At 41.8% G+C, this 16,259-nt stretch overlaps 1 protein-coding gene across 6 annotated transcripts in view; it reads right to left on the reverse strand.

Moving 5' to 3' along the window:
* The window catches only part of LOC109895597 (semaphorin-6A), a 92,573-nt gene that overhangs the window by 49,610 nt on the left and 26,704 nt on the right, over positions 1-16,259 (reverse strand). For all 6 annotated transcript variants that reach the window (XM_020489430.2, XM_031830453.1, XM_031830452.1 and 3 more), the window contains exons 2-3: positions 4,307-4,449; positions 3,769-3,886 (exon numbers count right to left, since the gene is read on the reverse strand). In XM_020489430.2, the coding sequence (XP_020345019.1) occupies positions 3,769-3,886; positions 4,307-4,406 (218 nt within the window). In that variant the 5' untranslated portion in view covers positions 4,407-4,449. The remainder of the gene's footprint in view (positions 1-3,768; positions 3,887-4,306; positions 4,450-16,259) is intronic.

Genomic DNA, 16,259 nt, shown 5'->3' on the forward strand with positions numbered 1-16,259 from the left:
GTGTGAACACTTTGTCTGAGATTGCTGGTGTTGTGAAGGACGGCACTGTGGCAGGGGTCAACATCCCACAGCTGGTTGAACTGGAGGATGGTACAGTGTTGGTGGAAAGCTATGGCTGGCAACAACACCTGACTCCGTACATCAGGCCGCTGCCACAGATCAAGCAGTACCAGTACTTCAGGTAAAAAATAATTTTCATTGTATGAGGTTATTCTTATCTAAGCTTGGGAGGTGAATTGATGTTGTGCAGGGTTGTAATATATTCAGATTTTTTTTGTTATTCCCTGTTTTACAGATTCAACACTCTGGAGCCTGGCGTTATCCCCAAGGAGCGTTTGGACTGTCGGGACCAGGCTTCAGCTGCTGTGCAATGCTGACATCCTTCCTCTCATAGATGGTCTGCCTGTAAAATCACCACCTGGACTGGACACAGCTAGTAGACAAACTATCATTTTGAGAAGATCAGGGAGTTTTACAACGAAGAGGCTATGGACATCACATGCCCTGCACCAAAGTCAAGGACAGGACAGAAACAGGCTCTCCGAATATAGATTCCCTTCATGTGTGGTTTGGACGGACCAGTCGGCACTATCTGCAGTGCCTCTATTCACATGACACTCTCCTACCACACACGCCATACACTGCTGCTACAATTTTTTTTTTTTATCCTGCTTCTCAGCCACTTTATCCCTGATTGTATGCATATAACTACCTCGTCTATCACTGATATCGTTATTGATATTGTTCTTGTACATACTGTATATTGTATTTGTGTTGACACTATCTATTTCTGATATTGCTACTATGCAAGTAACCATTTGGCTGTACCGTTTACACCTTCTGTAGAGACAATCCATATAGCCAGACAGCAAAATATTGATATATAAAATTAATATTGATATGTGTGGTCATAACATGATTTTGTGACATACCACAACAATATCATGTGATCGTATCAAGTGTCCAGCACATAAATATGTGACGCATGCCCCTGTTTATGTACTGTACATGAGCACCTCACTCAGGATTCAATTCAGTTTGCATGGCCTTAACTTATGTATTGAATAATATGTGATAAGTGCATGTGTAACAGTATATAAAGTATGCTAATGTACTGGTATGAAGGCACTTAAGTAAATACTTTAAAGTACTACTTAAGTCTTTTTTTTGTTGAATTAGTACATTCCGTTACTATTAATAATTTTGGCAACTTTTACTTCACTACATTCGTAAAGAAAATTCTGCACGTTTTACTCCATACTCTTGACACCCAAAAGTACTTGTAACATTTTGACAGGAAAATTGTCCAATTCACACGTATCAAGAGAACATCCCTGATCATCCCTACTGCCTCTGACTCACTAAACACAATTGCGTGCTCCTGGCTCTCCATCAACTACAAATAATAAAGTTGTGCCGTCTGGTTTGCTTAATGTAAGCAATTTGAAATGGTTTATATTTTTACTTTTGATACTGAAGGACATTGTGCCCCTGGCTTTCCGTCAATAAAAAAAATTTAAAAAATACAATTGTGCCGTCTGATTTAATATAAGGAATATGAAATGTTATACTTTTACTCAAGTATGACAATTTAGTACTTTTTCACCACTTTTTCACCACCGCTGGTGGTTAAAGCATTTCTTTCACATCAATTTAGACAAGTGTGTCTGGGTAAGCGTCATCTAATATTTTTTCTTTCATTTTTCATTTTTGGAGCCTAATGCCACTTTTAGTCTTGATCTTTACTACACTACTCACTGTTTAGCACATGACCTCATGTGAATCCTTAAAGAGATGGGTGGGGCTGGCTTAAGAGCGCGTGAACAATGCTGAATGGGTGTAGACAATGCTGAATTGGTGTAGACAAAGGAGAGCTCTCTAGTAGGTACCAAAACATTCAAAGGCCCTTTTCTCAAAAGTGAGTTTACAAGTGTATCAACTTTCAAAGTAGAAATGCTTTCCCTTTGCTCTTCAAATATGCTATGTATGATATACTATTTTGTAGCTCCGAGTCTCTACTTTTGTCCAATGTAAAAAAACAAAAAAACATTAACAATTTTGCTACATAAGACTGAAGGTGGTGAGTCACAATTAGTAGAAAAATAATCAGAATTGGTCTGCCTGTGTAAAGACAGTTTATGGGCCTCAACTGAGATCTGATTAGGTCAAGTTTTCATTGTATGGTTTGTACGGTTGGCCTGTCGACTTACTCTGAATTCTGTTCTTGCAATGACCATCCAACTATTTGCTTTATACTGTTGGTCATCTAGTTGTTAATATCCGTTTGTGCTCAGCAATCTCGGTGTCCACTTTGCTTCGGTGACATAATTCTATTGATTCAAACATTTCTCCCAGTTATAATCAATCTACTTTTCTCAACGACAACAATTCCAACAATCCCTGTGTCACATTCCCCCCTCGCCATGTGTCCGTCGGAATTCCTGTCTCCTTTAAATACGCTACTGAGAGACACACCTTGTTGTACTCAAGCCACCCCCACTAAATAAAACCCTCCCTTTCTCATTTCTCCCAGGCCTGGTATGGAGCAGGTTGGGGGCAGCAGTCAGACCAAAGGCTAGGACTCCAAAGCGCCCAACACCTCCTTAATGACCACAGATGTGTTAAACAGTCCTGCTACTTAGAAACCAGGCTTCAATGGCTACTTATTTTGTCGCGCTTTCAGAAAACAACGCAACCCAACAATGCTTTCAAAAGCATCCAATCAATCTACTATGTAATTGGGCCAATACAAAAAAAGACACAGATCCGTATCATCTGTATCCTCCAATGCAGTGGAGAATGCTGTGGCTTTGTTCACATTGTAACATGTAAGGTCTATTATTATATTTTTTTCCCATGTCCAAGCAAGCTAGTGCTTCTACACCTGCATTGCTTGCTGTTTGGGGTTTTAGGCTGGGTTTCTGTACAGCACTTTGAGATATCAGCTGATGTACGAAGGGCTATATGAATACATTTGATTTGATTAGTACATTTGAGTTCCAGAAAAAATAATGATACACAATGAAATGAAATCAATATCCTTTCCCCATGGAAAAAACTATTGATGCAGACTCTGGCATCTCTGTCAGACAACCTCAGTTTCAGCCCTAGACCCTTTATTTATAGCCTGTGTTCAGTGGGGCCACAAGGTTGCAAGAAAGTTCTTTGGGGTGCTTGGAAGAACTTTTACAGCATAATAATAAGATACAATAATAATACAAAGAGAAATAGCCACAAACAGTATCATACTTAAAAGAGAATATAGTTTATCCGCTGTGCACCTCTGTCTGCCGAAAGATACCAGTCTGGCTAAGTCAGTGTCTTTTTTTAAGCCTCTTCGACACACACATTTAAAAAAATAATTTATTGATTTACATTAAATCAATGGAATTGTATTCAGTGGATTTGAATCTAGTTGATTTTAATTGAATTGAACTGGTATACCTTGTTTTGGTTTGACATTTTATACCATTTCTTTGTGTGCGTATCCACTTAAACAGAAATGGGATGTACAAAATTATTATTAATATGCTACTTCACCCTGCCTCCCCCAAATACATTTCAATAATGAAATCAAAATAACATTCACATAGAGTACAATAAAATTACCTGACATTACACAAGGAACGGCCTCACATTATTGGATTAAAATAGCATCACATATTCCCAATTCATGGTAATCTCATCTGATATGACTTTGTGGGGAATATCAAAAACTCGAACCGATATGTGAGCTAGTGGCCTGCGAGAAAAAGGGCAGGAACTGACCTGGCGGCGATATACAACGTTCGGTTCATTATTATGATGAGCTGGATATCCAGTTTGTGCCGTTGTGTATTGTTTCTTCCTGGTTTGTGTCCAAAGAAAGCCGGATACTGCTTTGTATCTGTGAGAAGGGGGAACAAAAACAATAAATATCAGAAGCAACCCACCCCCCTCCCACACAAGGCAATATGTTTTTAAAAATCCTGATAGAAAGAAAGGTTGCTGGAGGTTGCTGGAGGATGCATGGCTGGGAGGAATATAGAGTCTACCCAAACAGAGAGAAAGCTCAATAAACCTATCTTAGCCTCATATGGTATTTACACTATCACACACTGCATGAAAGCCCCAACAGGAAAATACAGGATTATCCTTTGATGTAGGGTGGGCTCCGTTTCAGATTCTGCTTTAACTCCTTTTTTTTTTATTCCCTGGGCACCAAACTACATTCTACCTTCCAAAAGCACTCAGAGTGAAAGGGGGTGGTGGGGGGGTTGGATAGCAGGGTGTTTGGGGGGAGTTGGAAACAGCTCGGGGTACTCACAGTTGCCATGTGAAATACTGATTGGCTCAGAGTCTTCTGGGAAGCCAGCCCTTGCAATCTTCAGTAGCGTGAAATACAGCAACAAGGCCTCAGACCTCATTGTAGCACTGCTGGTCCCTTCTCGATAACTTCTTTACTTTAGCCTGCAAAGAGAAGACAGAGAAGAAAAAAGATTATGAAACAATTAAAGCATCTGATTTTCATAGCCGATGCAATCTGTCAGAGATATATATATATATATATACATCAAGAGAGCTGCATTGCAAGTAATCAAACAACAATTGGATTAGCAGGGTAATATGCTTCATAGAACGATGGCAGTCTGGGTCTTATTGAAGTAGACCTGTTGTGATTAACTGAGCAGCATCAGGAGTGGTAGTTCTACTGGACTGCATCCTGGCCAATATGCTGAATTAATAGGAGAGCTTCTATGATTGGATCCTGGTGTCGGGGCAGACTTAATAGGGCAGCACCATTTTTTGTACATAATTATCAGCATCTAAGAGTTGGCCCCTGATTGCTAACTGTATTTACATCAGCCCGTGACCATGCTGATGTTTCTTGTGTGTTGTGGCAACAAATTACCTCAATAAATCAACCCTGACAATTACTGCAGCGTTAATCTAATCGAGTATAAGCATTTAATTCAGAGACCTTTTATCCTGAGCCAAATGGTAGATGTTTTTTGGGGGGTTGTATGATAAAAGTTGTTTATCCCCAGCACATTTGTTCACTGGCTCCGTATTGTTCGTTGGAGGGGAAAAAGAGGGAAAGAGAGAGAGAGAGAGAGCGAGAGAGAGAGAGAGAGAGAGAGAGGAAGATAGAGGGAGGGATGGGGGGGGTTCTCTCCATGCTCCTGTGGATCTCATTCAGAAAGAGAGTGAAAACATTATTCACTGGGAGATTCACTTTAACAGCGAGGGAGAATACAAATAAAACCAAGGGAACGACCTTGGTTGTTGAATTTCCTTCTCGCTAAGGCAATTTTTTCCCTCACCTCACCTACTTTATAGACATGCTGGCACAACAATAGACAGAAGGCCTGGGTATAAGCCCTTGGAATCTCTGTTAGCCCTGTGCATTTTCCTTTTTCAAACCAATATGAGATTCTGTACATATACCACTATGGGGGCTGTTTTCTTTCATGAACCTTGACCAGGAAGTCGAGCAATAATTTATTGATAAGCAGGATGGGGCAGGAGACATGCCAGTGTTCCTATGGAACAGTCTATTGTAAATGACAAATGGAGTCGACAGAGCCAACAAACATAGAAAAGTAACACAGAATTGCTAACTGAATAATATACTATGAAATGATACATGGGAGCTGAATCGATTATGATGTTCCAGAAAACAGCTTTATCATTTCTAATTTAGACACTACAGGGCACAATGCGGCATTGTTGTGCCTCCTAACTGCAGACAATTCTTTCTGATAAATTAATGTTTGATAGTTAATCTTAGTCGTCATAAATCATGTCACAGGGCAGAGGAGCTCAATTCACAACCAATCTCTTCGTCACATCAAAACCAACCAACAGGGCATCATATAATAGCGAAAAGAAATTGAGCACAAAATTATTTAACTACAGCGTGCTCTTCAAAGCCCTTTCATTACCTTCCAACACACACGACTAAACCCAGGGAAATGTGGTCTTTGCTGAATTGCAGTCCCTGTGGCAACTAAATTGTTTCAGTCTGTTCAGTCTTGGTGTCAAATGCTCTTTTGATGACATCTCTCCGCCTCTGACTACTGACTGAGATGAATGATTACACGTGCAAACTTTCAGAGTGAATTATTATTTTGCCTCCGAACCAAATGGGGGGGTTGAAGTATAGAATCCCTAAAAAATCCCTGCTGAAAACGAACACAAACAAAGCACAGAGGTGTCCGGTATTTTTCTTACTGTAAGTACTAATACATGTGGACATTCTCAAAGCTTACACCCTATACACACACTTTAAATTATAAAGTGTCTCTTGTTTTTGTGGAACATAATGGCGGGCTAATCAAGACCAACACTGGCAGAGAGCCAGCAGCAGATACTAAACAACAAGAGAACCCTCTCAGAGTGAAGAAATTTTGCCATGCTCTAGCCATAGCTAGGAATTACTACCGCTCCACTGTGAGTAAAACACACCCAATCCAGGTTTAGGCCCATAGTCCCAAACACCCTTAACTTCCTCCATAAATACATTACTAGCCTAACAATATTATCTTTGCTGTTGCATCAACATGTTAGCAAGGGACATGCGGCGACCATGAACAATAACAGACATGTATTTCATCTACAACGTTCACGAGAGGGCCCCATGAAAATACAGCTCCTGCGCGTGTTTATCTTGTTCAGAGTCCTGAGATGTGGCATGTCTACCATTAAACACCTACTCATTCATATTCAGCATACCCTACACTACCCATCGAGTTGTCTAATGGGCAAGGAGGAGGCTGGGATTTAACAAAATACCTGCAGATGTGCATCAGTGGTAGTGGTTGAAGCCCCAATGAGAGTCCAACAGATAAACAGTTCAGTGGTGACTGACTGACAGTTAGGTCATTTACACCAGCCTCTGCAGCTCTCGCAGGGTGGGAATAGCCCTGACATCAGCCTGGCAAGACCAGACATGGACTGTACACAGCGGTGTGAACACAGGAACACACCACACTAACAACACCCAGCACTAAGTAAAGTAGTGAAGAGAGAGAGAGGCTTCTCGACTGAACAGCTCCACCCAGGGTGAGAAGGATCCACTGATGGCATCTATTATCTGATGACGGGGCAAATAAAGTGTTGTGTTCCAATATCCTATGGAGGGAGACCTCAGGGTGGATGCCAAAGCAGTGGAAGCTAATGATCAGCCAGTTTCCACAAACTGCTGCTTATTCAGTCAATCAATGCTTGATTAGTAGAGCATAATAAACAGAATAATAATTTGACACCTTACTATACACCCTACGGTAACCCTACAGTGCCTTCGAAATGTATTCAGACCCCTTGACTTGGTCCACATTTTTTTTAGGTTACAGCCTTATTCTGAAATGGATTAATAAAAACAATTCCACAGCAATCTACACACAATACCCCATTAATGACAAAGTCGAAAAAAGGTTATTTGAAATTTTTGCAGATGTATGAAAAAACAACAACAGAAATACCTAATTTAAGTAAGTATTCAGACTCTATGCTATGAGAATTGGCATTGAGCTCAAGTGCATCCTCTCTCCATTGATCATCCTTGAGATGTTTCTACAACTTGATTGGAGTCCACCTGTGCTAAATTCAATTGATTGGACATGATTTGGAAAGGCACAAACCTGTCTATATAAGGTCCAACCGTTGACAGTGCATGTCAGAGCAAAAACCAAGCCACGAGTTTGAATGAATTGTCCGTAGAGCTCCGACACAGGATTGTGTCGAGGCACAGATCTGGGGAAGGGTACCAAAATGTCTGCAGCTTTGAAGGTCCCCAAGAACACAGTGGCCTCCAATCTTCTTAAATGAAAGAAGTTTGGAACCATCAAGACTCTTCTTAGAGCTGGCCACCTGGCCAAACTGAGCAATCAGGGGGAGAAGGGCCTTCAGGGAGGTGATCAAGAACCCAATAGTCACTCTGACAGAGGGTTCCTCTGTGGAGATTGGAGAGACTTCCAGAAGGACAACCATCTCTGCAGCACTCCACCAATCAGGTATTTATTGTAGTGGCCAGATGGAAGCCGATCTTCAGTAAAATGCACATGACAGTACACTTGGAGTTTGCCAAAAGGCACCAAAAGACTCTCAAGAAACAAGATTCTCTGGTGTAATGAAACCAAGATTGAACTCTGTGGCCTGAATGACAAGCATCACGTCTGGAGGAAACCTGGCACCATCCCTACGATGAAACATGGTGGTGGCAGCACCTGAAAATAGCTATGCAGCAACGCTCGGCATCCAACTTGACAGAGCTTGAGAGGATCTGCAGAGAAGAATGGGAGAAACCTGCCAAGTACAGGTGTGCCAAGCTTGTAGCATCATTCCCAAGAAGACTCGATGCTGTAATCGCTGCCAAAGGTGCTTCAAAGTACTGAGTAACGGGTCTGAATACCTATGTAAATGTGATATTTCCATTTTTATTTGTAATACATTTGCAAAAATGTATTTATACAAACCAGTTTTTGCTTTGTCATTATGGGGTATTGAGTTAAGACAAATATTTACTACATGAACTAAAGTTAAAAATTAAATAGCATATTGAGGGAAAGGTTGTCCTGGCACCACACTTCCAGGTCTCTCACCTCCTCCCTATAGGTTGTCTCATTGTTGTTGGTGATCAGGTCTACCACCGTTGTACCGTTGGAAAACTTAATGATGGTGTTGGAGTCGTGCTTGGCCACGCAAGCGTGGCAGATGTATTGTTGCCTGCCCTTACCACATTGGGGCTGCTTGTCAGGAAGTACAGGCTCCAGTTGCAGAGGGAGGTGTTTAGTCCCAGGGTCCTTAGCTTAGTGATGAGCTTTGAGGGCACTATGGTGTTGAACGCTGAGCTGTAGTCAATGAACAGCTTGAGCCCTGCCACATCCGACGAGTGTCGAAGCGGGTGTAGTAGGATTCAATCTTAGTCCTGTATTTACATTTTACCTGTTTGATGGTTAGTCTGAGGGCATAGTGGAATTTCTTATAAGCTTCAGCTCTACCCTTTAGCTCAGTGCAGATGTTGCCTGTAATCCATGGTTTCTGGTTGGGGTATGTACGTACGGTCACTGGGAGACAACGTCATCGATGCACTTAAAACAAATCACATTTTGTTGGTTACATACACATGGTTAGCAGATGTTATTGTGAGTGTAGCAAAATGCTTGTGCTTGTAGTTCAGACAGTGGAGCAATATCAATAAGTAATCTAACAATTCCACAATAACTACCTAATACACACAAATCTAAGTATAGGGATGGAATAAGAATATATACATATAAATACAGTATATGGATGAGCAATGACCGAGCGGCACAGGCAAAATGCAATAGATGGTATAAAATACAGTATATACATATGGGATGAGTAATGCAAGATATGTAAACATCATTATTACAGTGGCATTAATAAAGTGACTAGTGATCCATTTGTTAATGGCCAATAATTTCAAGTCTGTATGAAGGCAGCAGTCTCTCTGTGTTAGTGATGGCTGTTTAACAGTCCGATAGCCTTGAGATATAAGCAATTTTTTTGTCTCTCAGTCCCAGCTTTGATGCACCTGTACTGACCTTGCCTTCTGGATGGTAGCGGTGTGAACAGGCAGTGGCTCGGGTGGTTGTTGTCCTAGATGATCTGTTTAGCCTTCCTGTGTCATCGGGTGCTGTAGGTGACCTGGAGGGCAGATAGTTTGCACCCGGTGATACGTTGTGCAGACCGCACCACCCTCTGGAGAGCCCTACGGTTGTGGGTGGTGCAGTTGCCGTACCAGGCGGTGATACAGCCCGACAGGATGCTCTCAATTGTGCATCTCTAAAAGTTTGTGTGTGCTTTAGGTGGCAAGCCAAATTTCGTCATTCTTGAAGCTGGTGATTGATTTGTTATACTCCTCAATGCCATCGAATGAGTCCCGGAACATATTCCTGTCTGTGCTAGCAAAACAGTCCTGCAGCTTAGAATCTGCATCATCTGACCACTTCTGTATTGAGCGAGTCACTGGTACTTCCTCCTTTAGTTTTTGCTTGTAACCAGGAATCAGGAGGATAGAATTATGGTCAGATTTGCCAAATGGAGGGCGAGGGAGAGCTTTGTACGCTGTGTGTGGAGTAAAGGTGGTCTAGAGTTTTTTTCCTCTTGTTGCACATGAAACAAGCTGGTAGAAATGAGGTAAAACATATTTAAGTTTCCCTGCATTAAAGTTCCCAGCCACTAGGAGCGCCACCTCTGGATGAGCATTTAATTGTTTGTTTATGGCTTTATACAGCTGGTTGAGTACGGTCTTAGTGCCAGCATCGGTTTATGGTGGTAAATAGACAGCTATGAAAAATATAGATGAAAAAATTGTGTGAAAAAGTAGTGTGGTCTACAGCTCATCATGAGTTACTCTACCTAAGGTGAGCAAAACCTTGAGACTTCCTTAATATTTGATTTCGCGCACCAGCTATTATTGAAAAATAGACACAGATCACCAACCCTTGTCTTACCGGAGGCAGCTGTTCTGCCTTGCCAATGCACGGAAAAACCAGCCAACTGCATATCATCCATGTGGTCGTTCAGCCACGACTCCGTGAAATATAAGATATTGCAGTTTTGAATGTCATGTTTGTAGGATAGTCTTGAACGGAGCTCATCCATTTTATTCCCCAATGATTGCAGGTTGGCCAATAGGACTGATGAAAAAGGCGGGTTACACACTCGCCAACAAATTCTCACAAGGCACACAGACCTGCGTCCCGTGTATCGGCAGCTTCTCTTCATGTGAATGACAGGGATTTGTGTATGTACAAAATATTATGTACAAAATAAGTTGCAAACAACGCAAAAAAAAAACACACAAAATAGCACAATTGGTTAGGCGCCCGTAAAACTGCAGTCATTTCCCCTTGCACAATTCATTCCGCCTCTCATTAGCCTGGTTTGTAGTGTACAGTATACCTCTTGATCAAGACACATTATAATGACTGGCACTGCTGCTCACTGTTGTCCAACAAGGGTAAATTAATTCTAAAGATGATCGAAAACAACAATTAGGCGATCCTTGGCTGAGTAAACACTTTGTAGGCTCTCTTTCAAGTCCAATAGCACTGATCTGCACATTACAGATGAGGAGAATTGAAACAATGATTTTTTTCCTGATCTGACAGTACTGTACCACTGAGGCCTTTCAAGATATCCTGAGGTGGATGTCTTGAACTGAACCGAACAGGGCAGGCTTGACGTTTTCCACAGGAGCGTCGCCAAAGTAAACATAACCAAGACGGTCACTGACAACACAGGGTCAGCTACAGTCCAGGGAGCTTCAGCACTGCACTGCACAGCAAACAGTATTAAATACCATGTGTCATATAACCCACTCTCATGTCTCCTGCTCTCTTCATCTCCCGATGCGGAGCGGCAAAAAGCGGTCCGCGGTGCAAGATGCTTCTTCACTCTGCCTGGAAAATCATTTATGAAGGCTGGTGCTTTAAAGATTGGCCCCAAAAAGAATGAGGTTACACATTTAAATATCAGAACCTTTCCCAGTGCTGCCAATCACGCAAGATGATACAGGCCACACAACTTAATCAATCTGGAGCGGGTTGATACTGAGACGGTGGGCAGAAGGGAAAATGATTACAGATAAGGTGGCTTGGTACCAGACGACTTTTCCCTTTTGATCCAATTATCTACCTCCTCTGATAGAGCTCCGTCTTCTTCTCTGATGTATGCCATTCTTGTAATCATGCTGTTAACCCATGTATTTCCATTCCATTCCTTTTTAAGGAACTGGATCTGGAGAGTGAGCTAAATGTGGCGGCACAACCAAGATCCTCAGCCCTCTCTGGTATTCTGTTTGACCAAACAAATGCACCACTCAGAAGGGCAGGGTGAAAATATAGCCTCTTACTGAGCCGCGGCACAATGGCAAAAATATTCACAAAAGCTAAATGTCAAATTACCTAAAAAGATGACACCATGACAGCCTAGCACACTGTGTAAATGTGATAGGGCTCTGAATTGTCACGTTGAATAATTCCAATTTGCTGGCAAACCATTTGATGCTAACTGTTGTGTGCCTGTGACTAAACCTGAGCACTGAGAGTAGATTTTTTCACATCACACTCAAATCTATGTCCCCAAAAAATACAAAGGGGCCGGAAACAAACTAGGGCTACGACATCACCTCACAATATCAAGCAGGGGTGTATTCATTACGTAATGCAACATAAATCGTTTACCGTTTAAGAATCATTCAGAAGAAAACAGAAAAGAAAAAAAACGGGGACGGACCTACCTGAATATGTCCAATAGAAACGCTTGTTTTCGTTGCAAAACATTTTCCGTTTGGAGTAAACGGTTTCTGTTCCAAAACGTTTTGCAACAGAATTTGTGTAATGAATAAAACCCCACAACACATGAACGGCTGCTTTATGCGAGTAAACATGAACAAGAATGGCTGCTTCATGTGAGTAAACATGCACAAGGAATCAATCGAGTAACTGAGACAAGCTGTGTGGTTTAGTGCAAAATAAATAAGCACTGCTGTGGGTCTCATTGAAAGTGTTGACTCTACGAGGTATGAATCCCAAAATGAGTTTGAGTACGGAGAAGAGTCTGAGGGATCGGTCAGTTCTGGAGGGAGCTCTCACAGTAGATAAATGAGAAAACAATAAAACAATGACATTCATTTTCAGTGGGAATTATATATTCACAGGCCTTTTCCCCTCAGAGGCAAAAGCCTAAATGAGAAAAGTCTTCACATCAATACAGTTGCGAGATCACATTTATCAATTTGACTGGTATAAATGCATGAGGGATTTGTGGAGTGGAAAGGTGTGATGTTATGCCACCCATCCTCAGCCCTTGACCACAAAGTAATAGAGTTAGAGAGGAAATATACTGGTGTGGTGTGCAACGTTTCCAACCTGAAAACAGCTCCATCAACATTTACAACACTCCTGCAAGGGGAGAGAAACCTCATCAGAGTGATTCAAGCAAACAACTTTAACCCAACCATGTGTCCATGTTTACAAACACATCTGCACAACTACACTTCCACAAGCTCAATGCCATGTTTTTCATATGGTTCCATTCACTTGTCTTGCTAACAAACAGGTTGTCACAGTATTCAAGAGGGATGTGCGAACGAGCAGTTGTTGCATCCATCTGTGTGTGTGAAGACCGGGGACCACACATTTTGCCCACTCCCTCGTGGTAATAATGGGTGTGATATTGACTTTTGTCTAGGATTCTCAACCCTGGATTATTCCCTTTCTACATGAGCACTCCCACAGACTTGGCAAATGGCTGGCTGCTCTAGCAGAGCAATCTGATCTGAACAAGTACGATGCTAATCTCCTCAAGCTAATAGGCAGGCCAGGGGAAATGAGATAGCGTGGCAGCTAGAAGTCACTCTGGACAACTGGACATCCAATCTTTGCAATTAAAACAACAGAACCTAATGGAATTTGAGAAGAAAAAAAAGGTTTACAAAAGGTTTCTTTGGCTGTTGCCATAGGAGAAGCCTTTTTGGTTCAAGATAGAACTATTTTTTGTTTCAGGTAGAACCCTTTTGTCTACATGGAGCCCAAAAGTGTTCTACCTGGAACCAATAAGGGTTCTTCAAAGGGTTTTCCTATGGGGACAGCCGAATAACCTTTTTAGGTTCTACATAGCACCTTTTTTTCTAAGAGTGTACCGTGGGAATGGTGCAGCCTAGCCTATTGTAGTAGTACGTCTGGACGTGAAGAGACTGCTAAGGTGGGAGGGGAGAGAGCACTGACGAGACAAACCCCCTCACCTGCTCTGTGACTTAGCCTTGCTCCACCTAATTGGATATTGTGCTTTAGAGACCAGTGTCTCTACTACTGAACTAAACCTTGACTGATTAGGCCCAAGCCAAGCCAATCAGGGCACAGAGCTCACTGAATGTCAACGTTTGCAGATGCAATTGTACTGTACCATTAGCCATTAGCAATACAGTGAAACCATTTAAGCTTACGCATATGGGGCTAAAATTATTGGTTCATATTGGTTAAGACCATTTCATTGTTACAGTCAACACTTGTTTAAGCTGTATGATTTCAGTCATTCCCAATACGATAATATACCCTGCATCATGTTGTTGAGGCAAATACAGGAACTGGGAGCAGCTTGGCATGTATTTTCTTGGGAAATAAGCAGATTACTAATGCTGGTGTATGCTTCCTCTAAATGAGTGAAAAGTCCACAAAGAGCAACCGATCGTGAAGTTTCACCAACGTACATGTTCTGTGTGTTACACTACAAAAGTCAGAGGAGAAAAGCAGATAAAGTGACATTTTCAAAAACAAGAACATCCTTCAGATATTCTACAGGATTGTAGACAAACTGATGTAATGCAAGTGCAAGTCCACGGGCACATGGCCTAATTGCATGCTTGGCTGCTTATCCCACTACTAACGACACCAGCTAATTCTAAATGTAACAGTGTACGACACTAGTAATGCATGCTGTTGACTGAAGTTACACTACAGCAACCCATCTCGGACCATGGCCAGAATGTGAATCTTGTGATGTGAACAGTTTTATCACATAAAATAAACAGCAGCAACCCACCAGAGTAAGAGCCCCCTACTAGTTGGAACCAGTGAACACTGCAGGGTATACAAGCTTCCCTTGCAGCATCTCAATCACACGGATGGCCCGGTGGGATGAACTGATACACTTTATCTCCCTCCCATCACAGGTGTTACCTAAGCACGATTGACGGTTCTTCAATAAGTAATTTTCCTTGCCGTGTCACAGGACATTTTTGATTGATAACTTCTTATATCGGCCGTGTCATAACATTTTTCTAATGGAAATATTTCATTAATTCAGTCACCGGGGCAATAGATCATGGCCATACATTTCCCTAGAGGGCCTGAGGAGGGTGTGTTGCCTTAGCCTTGCTTTCAAGGAACACCCAAGGCAGGCAGTAACATGTACATAACTGGAACAGTAAAGAAATAATATGCAGGGGGGAAGATCGGTAAACTGACAGAAAAACAATTGATTGTAGTTTACAATCACTATGCATAATTGGCAATAACATCCTCATGACACCATAACAAAAATGATCGTGGTATCATTTAACAGGAACAACGTCACTATTCACAGATACGTTCACTGAAAAAAACTATTATCCCCCCCCCCCAAAAAAAACGTATTTTAGCTGTTGGTATCCTCCTTGTAAACCTACAAGCTCCACCTCAGAATTCAACAACTTCCTGTTGCTTTCATGTTGACCTTTTAACCTTCTCCATTACCTCCTTCTCGCGTTAGATCTAAAGACATCCCGTTTACGAGTTCCTGTCTGACCAGACTGTATGGAAGATAAAAGTGAAGCGAGAAAGAGAGAGAGAGAAAGAGCGAGAGAGAGAAGTTCTGTGCTGTGGGTTCACACCAGTCTAAGTGAGTGAAGATGAAGGACGGAGATCCTTCTTGGATAAAGAGACCGTTCCTGCATGTGGGGAGTATCAGTGTCAGCATTCTACCTGCAGCTCCCAGACCTAAGTCTGGAGACGCGGAGGAGACTGAACCTGTCAGCCTCACTCTGTGATGTTTGCCTAATGCCAGGATTACCGCTCCTTTCAGCCAGAAACCCAGCCTGCCAGCAAATAAACACCAGGCATGGAGCAGCTTAAACCAACTTCTGTAAACTGTACTTTGATATCGCAGAGAGAAAAAGAGGGAGAGAAACTTTCAAAAGTATCCCCTTATGTATACCAGACGAATACGTAAAAAGTATTTATTTAGAAGATAGACACTGTGGCCGAGCGCTTTTCTCAAGAGTTTAGGTACACTACATAGGAGAAAGCTCAGTGGTTAAACTACCTCAATAGATGTCAGGAACACAGTATCAGTTCATAACGGTGCATGAATGAGATGAGGCATGTGTTGGTCATCACACCAGCATTCAGCTCATTTGTAAGAAAGATGCGGAAATGCTGTGTATAGTATCATGTCAATAATGCTGTAAATATCACATATTTTTGTGTAAGGGTTAACATATAGCTGTTTCCTTGACAACATATATACAAAATAAACTTCACAGCTTGCTGTTGCATATAATGAACCAATATAAATCCCCGCCATGAACTGACAGCCAACAAATACAATATGAATTCCAATTTCTGCATAAATTGTTTTCCCCGTGGAATACATCCTCATCTTATTCCATAGGGAGCTACGTTCACAAGTAGACTTCCATTAACATTTCATCCTGATTCCCTCTGTCAATGTGATTCATCATCGCTGGCTGGATGCTGGCTTCCCTGTCT

Source organism: Oncorhynchus kisutch, linkage group LG8 (genome assembly GCF_002021735.2).
Source record: "Oncorhynchus kisutch isolate 150728-3 linkage group LG8, Okis_V2, whole genome shotgun sequence".
Taxonomy (NCBI): Eukaryota; Metazoa; Chordata; class Actinopteri; order Salmoniformes; family Salmonidae; genus Oncorhynchus; species Oncorhynchus kisutch.